We start from the raw sequence: 15,798 nt of genomic DNA, 5'->3' as shown, positions 1-15,798 counted from the left end.
CTGTCCTTATACTGTGCATTTCCGTGGTACAAGGCCAGTACGTGACTTTGCTGTCCTGTGTGCTTCTGTTCCTACCCTAGCACCTGTGTTGGGCCCACCTCTCCACTGTGCTTCACAACTGCGAAGGAAAGCAAGACCCCGCCGGCACCTCAGAGACAGTCTGGTTAGTGTCCCGTGGCCTGCAGTGTCAGAACATGAAGCCCTGTTCTGCTCCGTGACCCCGTACTAGTTGGCACCATTCACTTACTTTGTGAATTCTCACGTGTCCTCCCCACTCCGGTGTTCATTCTTCATTTCTCTGCCTCTCGTGTATATTTTTCTGTGAGGTTGTTGGTAGGGAATATGCTAGATGTGTCTTTTCCTGGATTGGGTATCATTCACAAGAATTCAAAAACATTTAAAAATTGCTGATGGCTCTAGTGGCCAGAAGAGCAGCTTACTTAGGGATACTCAGTTATCTACGAAGGGAACAATCTCTTCTTGCCTCTCTTTGCTGACGAATTTTAAAGCAAATCCCAAACATCCCATTAGTTTACCCCTGCATACCTCAGTATGCATTTCTAAAACATGTGGACATTGGCTTACCCAGCCATGATGCCTTTATATCAAATCCAACAGCATTTCTTTGGTGTTTTACATTAGCCAGCCCATCTAAGCTATTCTCGGTTGTCTCAAAAAATTTTGTCATTGTTTTATTATAAGCAGAAAATAAATCCACATGTTGCCTTTTACAAAGAAATGATTTTAAACGTAACTTGTTTTAAGATGATAGGCTTTATCACATTCCATTTATTTCCATTGTAAGAATAATTGATAATGAGGTTTTTTTTTTTCCCTTCAGTGACCAACCCAGAGTCCAGTCTTGTTAAGCCCCTTAGTGACCTAATTAAAAAAACAATAGAGATGCTCGTCAGTCTGCTTTTCTCTCCATCTTTGGTGAGGGACCCAGCTCCTGCAGGAGGCAGGACAGGGTGGGATGGGGTGCCCCCTGCGAGGACCTCTCCTCCCCTGCCCAGGTGGGTATCTGTGTCCATCCGTCCCCTCCTTTCTCTGTGAGACCTTCTGAAATTCATGACTCTTCTCTCCTCATGCCGCTGAGCCCTTCAGGAAAAGATAGTGTAGAGCCCCCCACTGGCTGACTTTTTAATAATTCTCTTAATACCAAAAATAATTTTATGTTATGTATATGTTTCTATTAAAATTATTTGGAAAACTTGTGAGTAATAAATATTAAATGGCTAACAGTTGGAATAAAAAACTAGGTTGTTTAGATAATATTCTGAAATTCTAAATATAATTTTTAACTTAAAATTTCTTATGGGATGAAATCTCTGCTATGTGACTAATGATGCATTAGGTTTTTTCCCTGTAAGCGTGGCAGCTGTTTTCATCAGCCACATGTTGGCGACCTTACATTTCAGGAATATAATCTTACGGCGCACCTCCATGTGGAAATCCGTTGTGAAATGAGACACATGATTCTCTCTCCTGCTTTTCTTTTTTACTTTACTCATTTATTTCTTTAGCTTTTGTTCTTGCGTATGTTTTATTTAGATTTATCCTTAAAAATGGATTTTATTTCCATTTTTTGCTAGTATGGGTCATCTTACTTAGATGGGGGTATATGATACACCACACTTCATGGCTAAATGTTGCGTAGAGCAAAACTTTTGATAAGAACAGTTGTATAGATAATAAGGTTTATTATGGAGATTATAATTTCTCTGTATCGAGAGAGAGGTAAAACCTCAAAGTGTTGATCTTTATGCCAGTTTTTATATCTTGTTTAAAAAATATTCGTATGGAAAATTAATGAAAATGACTGATTTATAGCTATCCTATAATCTAAAAAATTACATCTCACTGTAATAGAAATAAGAAATACTTGTGATAAAGAACTTTTATTTTAATGCTTAGGGCATTTATTAAGATAATATTCATTTACATATTTATGAACTTTATTCTAGTAATCCAAGACTCTCTTATAATGAAGTATACTAATGGATCTGTAACTTAATAATTCTCTTAATACCAAAAATAATTTTATGTGATCCTGAAAGTATTTTCCCATTGGTTTTATTTTTCTTGGAGGAGATTTTTTTTTTCTCCTTCGCTTGACACTTAGGTGGAGAGAGGTTTTCTGGGTCCCCTCTGGGTACAGTTTTATTTCCAGGTCTTCCCTGAGGTGCTTGCCATCCCCTGGGTGGGACTCTTGCTTTGTAAGCCCGGAAGGGAAACCTCCCCCCTGTTCCTGGGTCACATAGATGCCATTTTAATGATTTGCTCATTAGCTTCACTTGGTTTTTGGAGGGAATATGGTCCCGGTTATCAGGTATGAAATAGTGCCAGAAACAGAACTGAATTTCTTTGTTTAAAAGAAAAAAGGGAGAGCAGTTTTTAAAATAATTGAATATTGTGCAATTACCCATTTTTATGAGGTTATTTTATACCTTGGTATAGAATATTCACACTGGATACCAAGTATTAAACATATATAAAAATAAATAATTCTGGCAGAATTTTATTTAGTTTGAAAGAATTTTTGAGATTTATAAGTATTTGTGGTGTTCACCCAATGTGAGAGTTTTTACCAATTGGCAGTGTTGTGGAAGACTGGTTAAAAATAGGGTAAGTTTCATTGCCATTAAAAGACCCTGACGTAATTATGTTTTAGTGGCTTATCTTTCTTGTTACTCTATCTATATCTATAAAAGAGAAATTTGAGTGATTTAAGATAATGGCTATTCTTATTTGTAGAAAAGATGTATTTGTCACAGGTTTGTAGAGTGAATTCCTCCTGGATGGCTGATTTTTAGCATCTGATGGACACAATTTCCCATAGACCAGGTTTTGTGTGTGGCCTGTTTTATGACAACAGGAGCTGACATGCTAGAGTCCATAGTATTATTGAAATATGAGGTCTTGAACATACTGTGATTCAGTATCATTTGAGGAATGAGAAAAACATTATTTTTCTGTTTTCTTCTGCTTTTGATGCCATTGATATAACCTTCTTTGCTGATGGTGGTTGGTTTGGCTTCAGGTTTGAAACCTAAGTTTATGGGGACTAACTTCATTCCATTTGCATGAACTTTTCTTTCTTTTTTTTTTTTTTAAGATTTTATTTATTCATGAGAGACACAGGGTGGGGGGGGGAGAGAGAGAGAGAGAGAGAGAGGCAGAGACACAGGCAGAGGGAGAAGCAGGCTCCATGCAGGGAGCCCGACGTGAGACTCGATCCTGGGTCTCCAGGATCATGCCCTGGGATGAAGGCAGGCACTAAACCTCTGAGCCACCTGGGCTGCCCAACTTTTCTGTTTTTAAGGGACTTTGTTCTTGTCATGTTAAATGTTTGCTACTTCCTATACTCCTTTTACGCAGCCGGGAGGAGCACCGTGAAGGACCAGCCCCTGGTTTTCCACACCAAAGTGAGGTCATCTGGGTACGCGTCTGCACCGCAGTGAGTAAACGGACTCCTAGGCTGCTCATGTCGGGGCGGAGAGGCAGGGTTCAGTACATACACATGAAAATGTGTCTGGGAGGGCCACCCCCTGGAGCAGGGGACAGGCACGTTGGCTACAGGAGTGGCCACAGCAGCATTTCCTCAGTGCTTGCTGAGTACTGGCCTCCTAGGAGCCCTTTGGTCCTGACCTCATAACTGCCGTGATGCCGGCTAGTCTGGACGGTGCCAGGACAGGGGTGGACCCACCCAGGAGAGAGGGACTGTCCCCCTCACAACTCAGCGTGGCTACAATAGCGGAGCATGAAGTTCAGTACATTCGGAATGGGGGAGGTTGGTTGGGGATGGGGTGAAAGATGAGGAAATAGTAAATTCTCAAATATGAGAAGTTTCCAGTACAGCAGAGCCTTGAAATCCCCTCATCCTTCAGGAACACCACATTTCTGGGAAGTAGACTTCACTTTTCTGTGTAAAATCCTATCACCCCCAGTCTTGACCTATTATGTGTTCTTAACACATTGAGCAAAACAGCTGTGCTACTGGCAGCCTGTGGGGCCCCCAGTCAGAACACAAGTCAGGGCTTTGGTAGGTTCTCTGGGGTCACCCATCCCGTAGACCTCCCCTTCACCTTGTTCCCTTTCATGGGTCTCCTGTAGCCACACCTGGCCTCCCCTGTGCATTCCTCCTGCCTCAGGGCTCTGCACTGGCCCTTTCTTCCCCAGGTGCCTCCCTGAGGCTCATGCAGGTGGGGCTGACAGGGTGACCTAGTATCTGGGCTGCCATCCCTGGTTGCTCTGTATAAAATGGCAGCCCCTACCATGATTCCCTCTCAGCCCTTGCTCGCTTTACTCTCCCTGGCCCGACTGGCTAGCATGACTATGTTTTATTTATTTACTCTATAAACCCCTGGGCCTGAGACAATACCTGATACCTCAGACCCTCTCACAAATATGGATGGATGTTTGGATGGATGGATCAGTGGGTGGGTGGGATGGGTGGTTGAATGGATGAATGGATGGTTGGATGGGTCAGTGGGTGCATGGATGCATAGATGGATGGATGGATAGATCAGTAGGTAGATGGATGCACGCATGCATGAATGGATGGGTCAGTGGGTGGGTGGGTAGCTGGATGGATAGGTGGATGGATGGATGAGTAGATGAATGGATGGAAGGAAAGATCAATGGATGGGTGGATGCATGGATGGATAGATGGATCGATCAGTGGGTGAATGGAAGCAGGGATAGATGGGTGGATTCTGGATTCATGCTCAGCAAAATTGCATGCTACTTCGTGCATCATGCCTGTGAGCACCAGCTGTAGTGTGATGTGCTGTGTTCTGTGTGAGCCTCCAGGGTCCCCTGTGTTCAGAGTGGACCCCCAGAGTGCCCTGTGTTCCGTGTAGACCCCCGGGGTCCCCTGTGTTCCATGTGGGCCCCCAGGGTGCCCTGTGTTCTGTATGGACCCTCAAGGACCTGCCCTGATCATGCCTGCCCCCCCGCTCCTGACATGCTTCATGCACTCCAGCAGCATTCTTGCTCCTTCTTGGATGCTTCCCGCCAGTCTCTGCTCAGTGGCCCTCTACCTTTTGTTCCCTCTGTGGAGTTCTCTTCTTCCATCCTCATGGGACTAGTGTCCTCCCTCATCTGGGCCCCAGCCCCTCCTAGGCATCCAGGGGACTTGCAGATATTGTGGCAAATGCAGAGTCCCAGCAGTGGCCTAGGGCCAGGCCACCCTCTCTTGCCCCATGTCTTGATGGCTCTGGGCATGGCCTGATGCAGAATGTGCTGCTTGCTCTGTGAGGCTGGATGCAGGTGCAGGTGGGGGTTTGGCTGTCCCCTGTGCAGCCCCGGGGCTTAGCACCCTGTCCCAGCATCTCTGGCATCTTGTACTTTCTCCATCTGAAAGACAGGCTGGTACCAGGCAACTGTTCAGCCACTACCTGTATTTGATAATTTCATTTTATTTAAGGGAGAATCCAGCATGGTTTCCTGGAGAGTTCACTTCTGTTCTGAGTAGGTCCAAAAATAACACCCATAAGGGTGGTTCAGTTTCTGTTATGATTCTATACATCCATTCTCCAAAAAGGGACAATGTCACAAGAATGCCACTGCAGATACATAAGTGGATGAACAGCTATTACAATTGAAGTAACCGAATGTTTGATGTATTACTATTGTGGGCCACTGAAAGTGCTCATGAATGTTTATATGTGTGTATATTTTGCTGCAAAATACAAGTCTCTTAAGAAGCTTGGAACTGTAATCTTCGAGAGTGACATGAATTTTCTTTCCACAGCATAACTATGTTTTCACCAAAGGCCAACACCAGGAAGTGTGGTGACCACTCTTCACGACGTAGGGATGGTCCCAGGTGGTACGTAACTAGCTTGTCGGTTCAAAGTAGATGTAGCATAATTTGGAGAGAGCCTTTAAATACTTTAAATGATTTTGTTTCAAACAGGTGTACAACCTAGTGAGTATGTGTGTACACATGGGCACGTATATACACAGCGTGTATATGTATGTTCCTTTTGGTCAAACTCAGTTCTTGTTAATCCTCTTTTCAGATGGGCTGCTAGATTTACCACCTTCACAACTTAGGGATATTAATTTTTGTTAAAATTCTTGTTTAGAAAGTGTTATAGCTGTGACGGATCATTCTTGATAAGTTTCTTAGGTAATAATTGGACAGAAAAATCTGAGCAGTTACAGGGCTCCAGGTGACTTTGAATGGCTGGAGATGAGCTCGTGGACTTGGAGGCGCATCTTGGGCAGTGGCCGTGCTGTACAGCACATGTGGGGCCATAGCCAGTCCTGCCAACCCCCGGGGCCCATGTACCTGGATGAGAAGGTGATTGGGGGGACCTCCAAGACCCTCCCAGTCCCACACGTGGAGGTAACCTCATCTGGACAGAGATTCCAGGCTGTGCTGTTGAAGTGTCCCTAGCTCTCGTCCACAAGACGTCTGCGTGAGCAGTTTTTCCCAGTTTTGTGATGTTTCTCTTAAGCCCCGATGCTCTTCCTGCCCTCCACTGCTGCTCCTGTATCAGCGGGTCATTGATGGCAAGGATGTGACCCCAGCAGGTGCCCTCAGACCCTGTGACACTCAGACCAGTGGTTGGAGATAGAATGCAGCACCAGAGAGTTCTGCTCAACTCTGATCTTCTGGGTGACTTTTCCCACAAAAGCTCAGTTCTCCAGACCCAGCCAGTGGTCTTTGATGCATTTCTGGCCCAGGAGGCATTCTGTTGAGGGTAGGACTGATGGGAGGACCCCAAACAATGCCCTTCCTGAGCAAAAGGCTCCTCCGAACACCGACCAGATTTCACTTAGAAGGGATGGGACTGTGGGCTGAGGCCTTGCAAGGCCAGTCTTTCCAGCTTGTATGGCCTATAAAGCTGTGAATAAATGTATCTAACTTGTCGCCAATAACTTCCAGCCTTTACAACAACCCGTCTTCACAGCTACTTTCTTTTTCTGCCCTCTGCTGTGTGCCTGGTGCCTTTCCACATTCCCCTAAGTGTGTAGCAACACTGTGTGTCAGGTGGTTTGTGTTCAGTTTACTCTGCATTCTGCGGCCGAGGTGGGAAGATTGGGGGGCCACATGCATGCCAGTGAGGAGCCTTGCCGCCCGTGCCCTGGCTGGCCCCCATGCCCATGGCCTTGCTGCTGTGCAGAGGCTGCCAAACCTTTAGTTGCTGAAAATGAACACTGGGGAGATTTTGCCTCAAGATCTGGATGCCTTCAGTGGACCATGCTGCCTGCCCCCAGGGCCTGTGGGACCCACTCCACCCAGCCTGCCCCTGCGAGGGGTCCCGGCCACCGATCCTTTCCCCTAAGCCTCCCTGGGCTCTTTCACAGCCTGGGAATGTGGTTATTCTCATGGCAGATATCAGCCATTTGTAGTTTATTTGAGTGATTGGTAGGATGGTCACCAACAAAGAGTGTGAAACTGCAAAGTGCAGCAAGAGGCTCTCCCCAAGTCGTCACAGATTCACTTGAGTTTATGTTAAACATGAGAAATCCTTGACATCTTGTACTTAAAATGCATGCATTTTGGCCCCATGGAATGCAAGTGCATTTTAGAGTTATTTCATGGCTTTGAATATGTTTATATATATTCAGGTTGGGTAGAATGAAATTGCACATGTAAATAGGGGACAACCTACTATTCTAGTCTGTTATCTTGTTTCTAATCTCACTTTGAACTCTCTTGATGTTCATTTTCCTGATGTCCCTTCAAGTAAGGAATACCCTTTGGAGAATTCTCCACCAACCAAACTCTACAAGCAGCGTGTCCTCGCCTACGGGCCTGCTGCCGCACACTGCGTCCAGTACTCAGGTAGGCTATGTCTGGGGCCGCGCATCGCTGCATTGCCAAGCATCCCTTACCTCCCACTGTTCCATCATAAACAGAGCTTTAAACTTGCTTGCTTGAAGTTATCTGGCATTGTTTGAGTCTGGTTTAAAGTCAAAGCTCACATTGCCCCTGAGCATACCCGGCATCAGGGCATTTGTGCTTGCGTCGGCCGCTGCTGCAGCTTGGGGAGCTCCTTGACTTGGACTTAGAGGCTCACCCAGGTCTGCGCTCTGCATATGTGACCATCTCCTCCGTAGCATTGGAGGGTGTTGGGGTGGGGGCGGCTGCTTCGAGGAGTGTGGAGGAGGCCGCCCGGGGCAGATGACCATCCCTCCTTGGGTGGAACCTTTCCTGCAGGCCCAGTGGGTCTTGGGCTTGTAGCGGCCATTTCACTCTCAAGTGTGTGGAAATGCCTCTACCAGACTCTCTTCTGGGTCTTCAGCATTTTTCCCAGGAGAGTTTGGAGGAAGCTGGGAGCAGCTCCCATGCAGGTGGCTCTGTGATTTGAGCTCTTTCTTCAGAAGCACACGTTGTTTCTGGGTTCTCGAGTGAGTTGGAGTGAGAAGCTGTGCTTGCCCTCAGTCCGGGCTAGAAGGCCACCCCTCAGCATCTTGAGCGCATTCCTGCAGTTTTCACTGTTTACAACTGTTCTAGGTTCTCTTCATTTTTCATGTAAGTTTAGTCAAAGCATGTCTGAGTGATTTTGGGAAATTAGATTCATACCATCATCAGTAAAGTACCTTTGTGGTGTGAGAGAGGCTTGCTTATTTATGATCGTGTGATTGTATGATGTGATTAGAAATAAAGTAGGAGTCTCGATTTGAAAAATTGTGGGAGGTCTCTAACTTAGTTCTGCCCTGTTTTAGGGGTATGTTTAAATAGAACTGCCTAGCTGAATAATATGTGTCTTAAATTCTGTTGATGGAAGGCGGGGTGCCACAGGGTGCAGAGTGGGTGCCCCTACTCCGCACTCCCGGGTCCTCTCTAAAGCACATCCTGGGGGATGTCACGTGAGGGTGACACAGGGCCTGCCACCTGGTGGACTCTCAACGTGTGGTGGCTAGCCCTCGAGCAAGTGCTGTTTGGATTCCCTCGCTAACTGACAAAACGAACGTTAAGTTAACTACAAATTCTGTATTTACCTGTTGCAAGTGTGACTCCTGTGAGCTGTGATTTTTAAAGGATGTCCCTTGCTGTTTTGAAGCAGGAGATGGACAGTGGCTCGCCTGCGGTTTAGCCAACCACTTGTTGCTGGTCTTCCGTGCTGACCTTAGTGGGACACCTACTGTCTTTTCAGGTATGATGTGTTAGTTTGAGTTAATATGTATTCATGGAGGGCTCTCCTTTTGGTCCTGGGTATCAGTTGCTTTGTGCCCTTCTATGCCCTTCAAGTTCAGAATGAGAGTAAGTAAGGCTTGTATGGAGGTAAATTAGTGAACTAGATTGGCCCTGCTAAACCGGGCGGAGGGGGTATAACCTGGGAGGCTAGGGCTGCAGGCACGTCTGCCACAGGTGCCCCAAGGTCAGGGAAGAAAGCTTTTGCAGAGTTCCAGGGGAGGAGTAAAGTCAGATCTTACAGACATGACGAAAACATGCTTGGAAAATTAGGGGGGGTTTGTTCACAGACATTTTCATAAACCTAACAAGGTAAATTTTTTTTTTGGGGGGGTGAGTAGATCTGAGATGAGGGCAGTGGTATTGGAAGTCTCGCTATTTTAGCTTCCTGACAGATCACTAGTCCTGAGCCCTGAGCTTCTCCCACTCTTGTTCAGGGTCCTGGAACTGCTTTCTGCAGACTCACACCCAGTGGATATTTTAGTAACAATAAAAATACAAAAAAACCAAAACCAAAAACAAAAAAACCCCAGAAATGCTGCCAGTGAAAGTGTTTCTGTGAAGTAGAGGAGTGAGGTGCCTGGTGGAGGGAGTGGGGTGCAGGTGTGGTGGTTGGGGGGGCAGGAGCATGCCCCCCAGGGCTCTCCCAGACTCGGGCCCCCCAGAGTCCTCAGTGGCCTCTGGACAGCCTGGAGGAGGGGCCTCTGCAGGGGCTGGTGCCACCCTCTCGCGACGTGTGGGAGGAACTGCCGCCCCATCCACAGCCCACGTCGTCCCCCTACACTCTGTGGCTCCTCCTGGCTCCAAACCTTGGTTCTTAACGCTCTCCTTAAGGTGCCTTCCATGAGCCTAGGACTCTGTGTGCGAGTCTTTCTATCATTCAACAGTTGATAGAAATGCTGATTATGTTGGACGTGGATGTTTCTCTATTCTATTGCAGGAATGGGGCTCGTGGCTGAGTTAAGATAATGCAGTAGATGTTCAAACTCACCTTTTAAAAAAGTGCTGCGTTTGTGTTTTGGGGAACAGCATCATTCTTACCCACCCTACCTCGTCATCATTCTGCCCTGATGGTTTACCTGTCATATGATTCAACTTTGAAAATATGATGGCTTTCTCAACACTTATATGCAAAAAGCAGGAAAATGGGTGCCTGTTTGATGGTCAAGGAAGGGAGCCACTGAGCTGGGAAGAGAGGTGCATTGGCAGGTCCCAAACAGGTGGAGCTGCCCACCTGTCATGCTCTTGCCCGGGGCCTGCACAGGGCCCACAGCAGCCGGGACGCTAGCGGGTGGTGGTGGTGGGTCCTCAGACACATGATCTCCAGCATCGTATCCCCAGCCAGCAGCATTGTGCAGGCCTGCAGCCTGGTGCACGGGGCCTTCATCCTTATTAAAACTCCCAGAGACCTCCACGAGAGGGCAGTAGAGCTATGTCAGAAAGTTCCGGCTGGTTGTGTTGGGTCTCGGTACAGAACTGCAGCGCATACTCTTTTTTTTTTTTTTTTTTAATAATAAATTTATTTTTTATTGGAGTTCAATTTGCCAACATACAGACTAACACCCAGTGCTCATTCCATCAAGTGCCCCCCTCAGTGCCCGTCACCCATTCACCCCCACCCCCCGCCCTCCTCCCCTTCCACCACCCCTAGTTCGTTTCCCAGAGTTAGGAGTCTTTATGTTCTGTCTCCCTTTCTGATATTTCCTACCCATTTCTTCTCCCTTCTCTTCTATTCCCTTTCACTACTATTTATATCCTCCAAATGAATGAGACCATATAATGTTTGTCCTTCTCCGATTGACTTACTTCACTCAGCATAATACCCTCCAGTTCCATCCATGTCGAAGCAAATGGTGGGTATTTGTCATTTCTAATGGCTGAGTAATATTTGTACTCTTGATGAATCTTTCCTGCCCCTTCCATCTCTGCCGTGTGGGTTCTCTGGCCGGTGTGACATGTGATGCTGCGGTTCACTGCTCCTCTGCGATGCTCCAGCCGCAGCAAGAGGGTCCTCCCGGGTGAGTGGTAAGAGTGCTTGAGGCCGAGGCCAGTGCCCTGGCTCAGCAGGTGGCAGAGGTGCGTGCTCTACAGTCCTGGCCAGACGCAGGGCCCACAGAGAAGGGCGGCTTTGCAGTGGTGCTAGGGTCATTGGGCCTGTCCTGTGTGCCCCGTGAATCACGGCGCCATCCAGACTCCTGTGCTGTGCTGTGGCCTGTGATGTTCGCACCCCACCTGCCCTGTCCACTCCAAAAAGCCCACGGTTTTCATTTCTCAGCCTTTCCTTGGGTTCCTCTGTTTCTCGGAGCAACAGGTGGCAGCAGTGTCAGGACCCTTTTAATCATCACCTCCCTGAGGTGATGACCATTCTAAGGGGCCCCTGACGGAGGCAGGAATCAGAGATCGGCCTGTGTGGGAGAGGCAGCAGGTGCCCGGTGAGAAGGAGTGGGGCTGGTGGGTGGACGCACTCCCCTGTGCCCTGGGCCACCGTGCTCCCTGCCACTGCGTCAGGATGGGGTGGACTGCTGGGCAGCTTGGAGCTAAGGCCGACGGGGTGCGGGGAACCCACTCACAAGGATGGACTATCCCATTGGCCATGTGTATGATTGGGGGAAGTGCATGTACGGCCTGGGTGCCCAGCCCAGCCCCTGGCAGATCAGGCCCCAGCCCTCAGCAGCATTGGCACTTTCCTCCTCACACATCCATGTGCCCTGAGAAGGAGAACGCGTGGTACCTGGTACCTGGGCCCGTTCCCTGTAGACTTAGGTATCTGGCGTTCTGATTGCTGCACCTGAGGAGGGGGTCAGAGTGGGGGAGGGCACATTTTAGCTGTCTGCCACGCCAGGGCCAGTGGTGGCAGTGACGGAGGTTAAGGGGTCCCATGGTCCAAAGGACAGATTGCAGTTGGTTAGACTTCTCTTCGGCGTTCGATTAAGAGGGAGAAGCAAGCAACCACGTTGTTCTTGACTCAGTGATGGGGGTTGAGTCTTCCTTCCTTTTCTTTCTCCTCATTGCATCCCTGTCGCTGGGGCTCTGGGCCACTGGGTGCTGACAGCCCAACAAGGGGTCAGATGACACGTGCCTGCGTTTGGGAAATCCTTATGACCTCTCGCTTCAGTGTTAAAACAATAACAGTTCTTGAAGACATGTTATCATGAAGCCACAGATTTCTGTACATTTTATAATACTACGTTTTAGGAGTTTCTTCTTTTAAAATACAAATGCATATGTAATTTTGAGCTTTATGTTTTAAACGTAAAGTTTTGAAATGCCTCCTTCACAAACCATGTTAAGCCTTTAAATGAAGTATAATTCCCCAACCGCCCCCCCCCCCCACCCGGCGATTTATTCTGGGAGGGCTGCATTCTGCTGTGTTGGAGGGAGGTCCTTGATGCCCCCCTCTGCTTCTGTCCTTCCCTTAGGTCACGACGGGGCAGTGAGCACCGTGTGCTGGAGCCATGACAGCAGGTGGCTGCTGTCTGCTTCCCAGGACGGGACACTGCGGCTGTGGTCACTTCGCAGGGCGGAACTCGCGTTGTGTGTGGTAACGGGTTACTGCTGTCGATCATGGGCAGGGTTTCACAGTGACCAGCCCCGTGACCCCCAGACTGTCAGAATCACAGAGGCACCAGGAGTTTAGGGAATGGGGTGAACCAGAGTTGCTCTAGTGCACCAACAGCAGTTGATGATTGAATATTTTCTTACATGCGTGTCCTGTGCATACATGTGTGACAGCCAGGCACATGCACAAAGAGGGGTGCACTTGTGCACACAGTGACACGTGAGCCTTCTTATATGCTTAGAGGACACCATTTGGAGACAATGGGAGATGCAAGAAGGGAAGATGGTGATGATGTCACAGCCAAGACAGGAAAGGGAGGGCCATTCCCCTGTGAGTCAGATTAGGAGCTGGCCAACTGCAAATTCTAAAAGATGTGTTTAGCACTTTTTTTTCCCTGTGGGTCTTGTTGTAAATGGGGGATGGAATCCCAAGTAGGCTAGCCAGGAAGGGACGTGCATCAGACCTGGGACTTCTGGACCAGGTGTTTGGGAGTGGCTTCAAGGGGACAGATTTGATTTAGGGTCGTTGACACTGTCGTCTTCCATGCGTGATACTGTGGGTTCTGAAATACGAACTGAGAGCAGACCTCTCAGAACCCTACTCCATGGTTACAATTTTGTCTTTAACAAAATCCTTGCTACTTAATATGCTCACTGCCAGGTATCGATTTTCTTTTATTTTAAGGTTTTTAAGTGGCTAGAATTCGAAATACTCATTACAGTGAAGCTTTAATCATGTAACATCTTTCGGAAATAGGAAGAAGAAACAAAATCATGAAGTGTATCTCTACGTTTAGAGCAGACGTGTGGGTTGATATGAAGGAACCTCCCTTGTGGAACTGTGGTGTTTCTTGTTTGCCTCTGTTATGTTGGCAGTAATTATTGATTTGTGTTACAGGGCAAAGATGTGTTTTCCAAGCCTGTCCGATCTGCACAGTTTTATTATGTAGACACTTTTGTGTTGTTGTCTTCTGGTCCTGAACTTCAGCTCCTGAAGTATCACATTGACACTTGCAAGGATGAGATCCAACGGTGCGTAACCTCTGTTTCTTTTCTCTTCCTTGTCGGGGGAGCTGTGTTTCAATACTGGGTCGTATGCAAATAGAATGTTTACATTTAAAAACGTGCAACATCAAATCACCTCATCACAGGCTGCTGACAAGAGCTGAGTGATGGGGTGATGGCTTCCCCCTGTTCAGAGCTTGTCCACAGTGCCGCACGTGGGGGCCGTGAACTGTCGCCTTGGTTGACCACGTATCAGATTGATGTCAAGTGGGACTATTGCTGCCATATTTGTAATGAAGTAAAACATGAACTGTTTCATACACACACACACACGTGCACTAGATACATGTACTAAATACTTGTTCACACCTCCTTTTGCAAGTATTAATGCTGGTTTTGTTCCCAATTTTTTTTGACTTGCATCTTTTTAAATTTAAATTCAATTTGCCAACATATAGAATAATATCCAGTGCTCATCCCATCAAATGCCCTCCTCAGTGCCCGTCACCCAGTCACCCCATCCCCCTGCCTACCTCCCCTTCCACTATCCTTGTTCGTTTCCCAGAGTTAGGGGACTCTTATAGTTTGTCTCCTTCTCTAATTTTTCCCACTCAATTTTTTAAAGAAATGAAAGATTATGGGGTAGTTAGTGTCCTGCTGTCCTGTTCCCATCCTCTCTTTTCCCTGCCTGCTCTTTCTCCGTACCGGGTGAGCATTTCTCTCACCACCATCCGTGAGCACGCTGGGCAGCCAGTCCCCTGCACCATCTTCCTTGTGCTGCAGTTCCATTTATTCCACATCCCTGTCCCCTATTGCACCCTCCACCTGCCAGCCTCAAGTTCATTTTATTTTTTTTTCAGAGTAGATTTTTTTTTAATTTTTAATTTTTATTTTTTTGTATTTTTTTTATTGGAGTTCAATTTGTCAACATATAGCATAACACCCAGTGCTCATCCTGAGTTCACTTTCTATATGAACAATTCACTTTCTGTTCTGTTGTTGTTCTTCTGTTGTTTAGGTTCCACATGTGAATAAGGTCAGAGGCTATTTGTCTTTCTCTGACACACGTCGCTCAGCAGAATGCCCTCTAGGTCCGTCCTTGTTGTACACGGCAGGCCTCATCCTTTTTGATGGTTCCATTGCGCACGCACCACCTCTTTGTCCTTCTGTCCACCGACACATGGGCTGCTTCCAGTCGTGGCTGTTGTAACCTTCCTCAGTTTGAAATTGGAGTGTTTGCTTCCTGTCCGTGGCTTTACATCTGTTAATGCTACACACACCTTCCATAATCATCCAAATATGTTTCTGAGACTGAGCCATGCTTGCAAATGTGACTTCAGTCTGTTCCCGGTGGCTGTTACATGGTTTTACAGGAGGAACGTGCCATGGCTGCTTCACCCATCCTCTTGTTGCCGGAGCTCTGGGTTTTCCTGACTCATCCTGTTCCCTAACCAGTGGCATGCTGGATTTCCTTGTGTGCATCTGGAAGTGGGTGTTTGGGGGTGATTGCACACCCACCTTCTCTGTGCCTGCAGCGAGCTGTGTGCGGTACACACAGCGAGGGCAGAGTCTTGACTTTCTCTGAGGCTGTCTGTCCTGCCTCTTCCTGCAGGGGATGCTGTCCTTCCTTCCTGTAACTCAGTACCTGATTGTGGCAAGTACTTTCCCTGGAAAGAAATACTGTGCCTGCCGACTATTTGCTTCTGGTGTAGCAGCCAAAGCTGGGGTGTGGAGCGGCCTTCATGCCTCATTCCTTTCGTGCTGGCTTATGTGGCCCTTTGCAAACTGTCCGGCCCTCTGGGGGTGTGCGACCTGGGCAGCCACACTTCCTCCGTTTGGGGGATGCCCCATGGAAGCTGCTTGAGAAAGGCCCTTCCCCAGGCCTGCTGCTTGCTTGGGCTGCAGCTGCTTCTCCCATTGGTACCAGTGTCAGCTGGGGGTGGTGACTCTCGGAAACTGGCAAGGCTTCAAATGATGGGACACCGAACGTCACATGGGCCACAGGCACGCACGCCCCTCAGCAAAGCTGTCTGTCTCTCTGGCAGGGCTCTTGGCCCTTCGTGTGGAGCAGAGCCAGA

General features: G+C 47.7%; 1 protein-coding gene across 28 annotated transcripts in view; it reads left to right on the top strand.

Annotated features, from left to right (window-relative positions):
• Window positions 1–15,798, top strand: part of WDR27 (WD repeat domain 27) — a 216,172-nt gene that overhangs the window by 93,563 nt on the left and 106,811 nt on the right. For 25 of the 28 annotated variants that reach the window (XR_005353813.1, XR_005353812.1, XR_005353811.1 and 22 more), the window contains 7 exons: window positions 81–163; window positions 3,382–3,460; window positions 5,759–5,836; window positions 7,707–7,804; window positions 9,027–9,119; window positions 12,577–12,698; window positions 13,614–13,747. Coding sequence is in view for 23 of the 28 variants with exons in the window: in XM_038526606.1 (XP_038382534.1) it covers window positions 81–163; window positions 3,382–3,460; window positions 5,759–5,836; window positions 7,707–7,804; window positions 9,027–9,119; window positions 12,577–12,698; window positions 13,614–13,747 (687 nt within the window). In the remaining 5 variants the exon portion in view is untranslated. The remainder of the gene's footprint in view (window positions 1–80; window positions 164–3,381; window positions 3,461–5,758; window positions 5,837–7,706; window positions 7,805–9,026; window positions 9,120–12,576; window positions 12,699–13,613; window positions 13,748–15,798) is intronic. The other 3 variants (XR_005353816.1, XR_005353815.1, XM_038526586.1) reach the window with 2 other exon arrangements.

This window comes from Canis lupus, chromosome 1 (genome assembly GCF_011100685.1).
Source record: "Canis lupus familiaris isolate Mischka breed German Shepherd chromosome 1, alternate assembly UU_Cfam_GSD_1.0, whole genome shotgun sequence".
Lineage (NCBI taxonomy): Eukaryota > Metazoa > Chordata > Mammalia > Carnivora > Canidae > Canis > Canis lupus.
The sequence above is the reverse complement of the archived record's forward strand: the minus strand, read 5'-3'. Positions and strand labels throughout refer to the sequence as shown.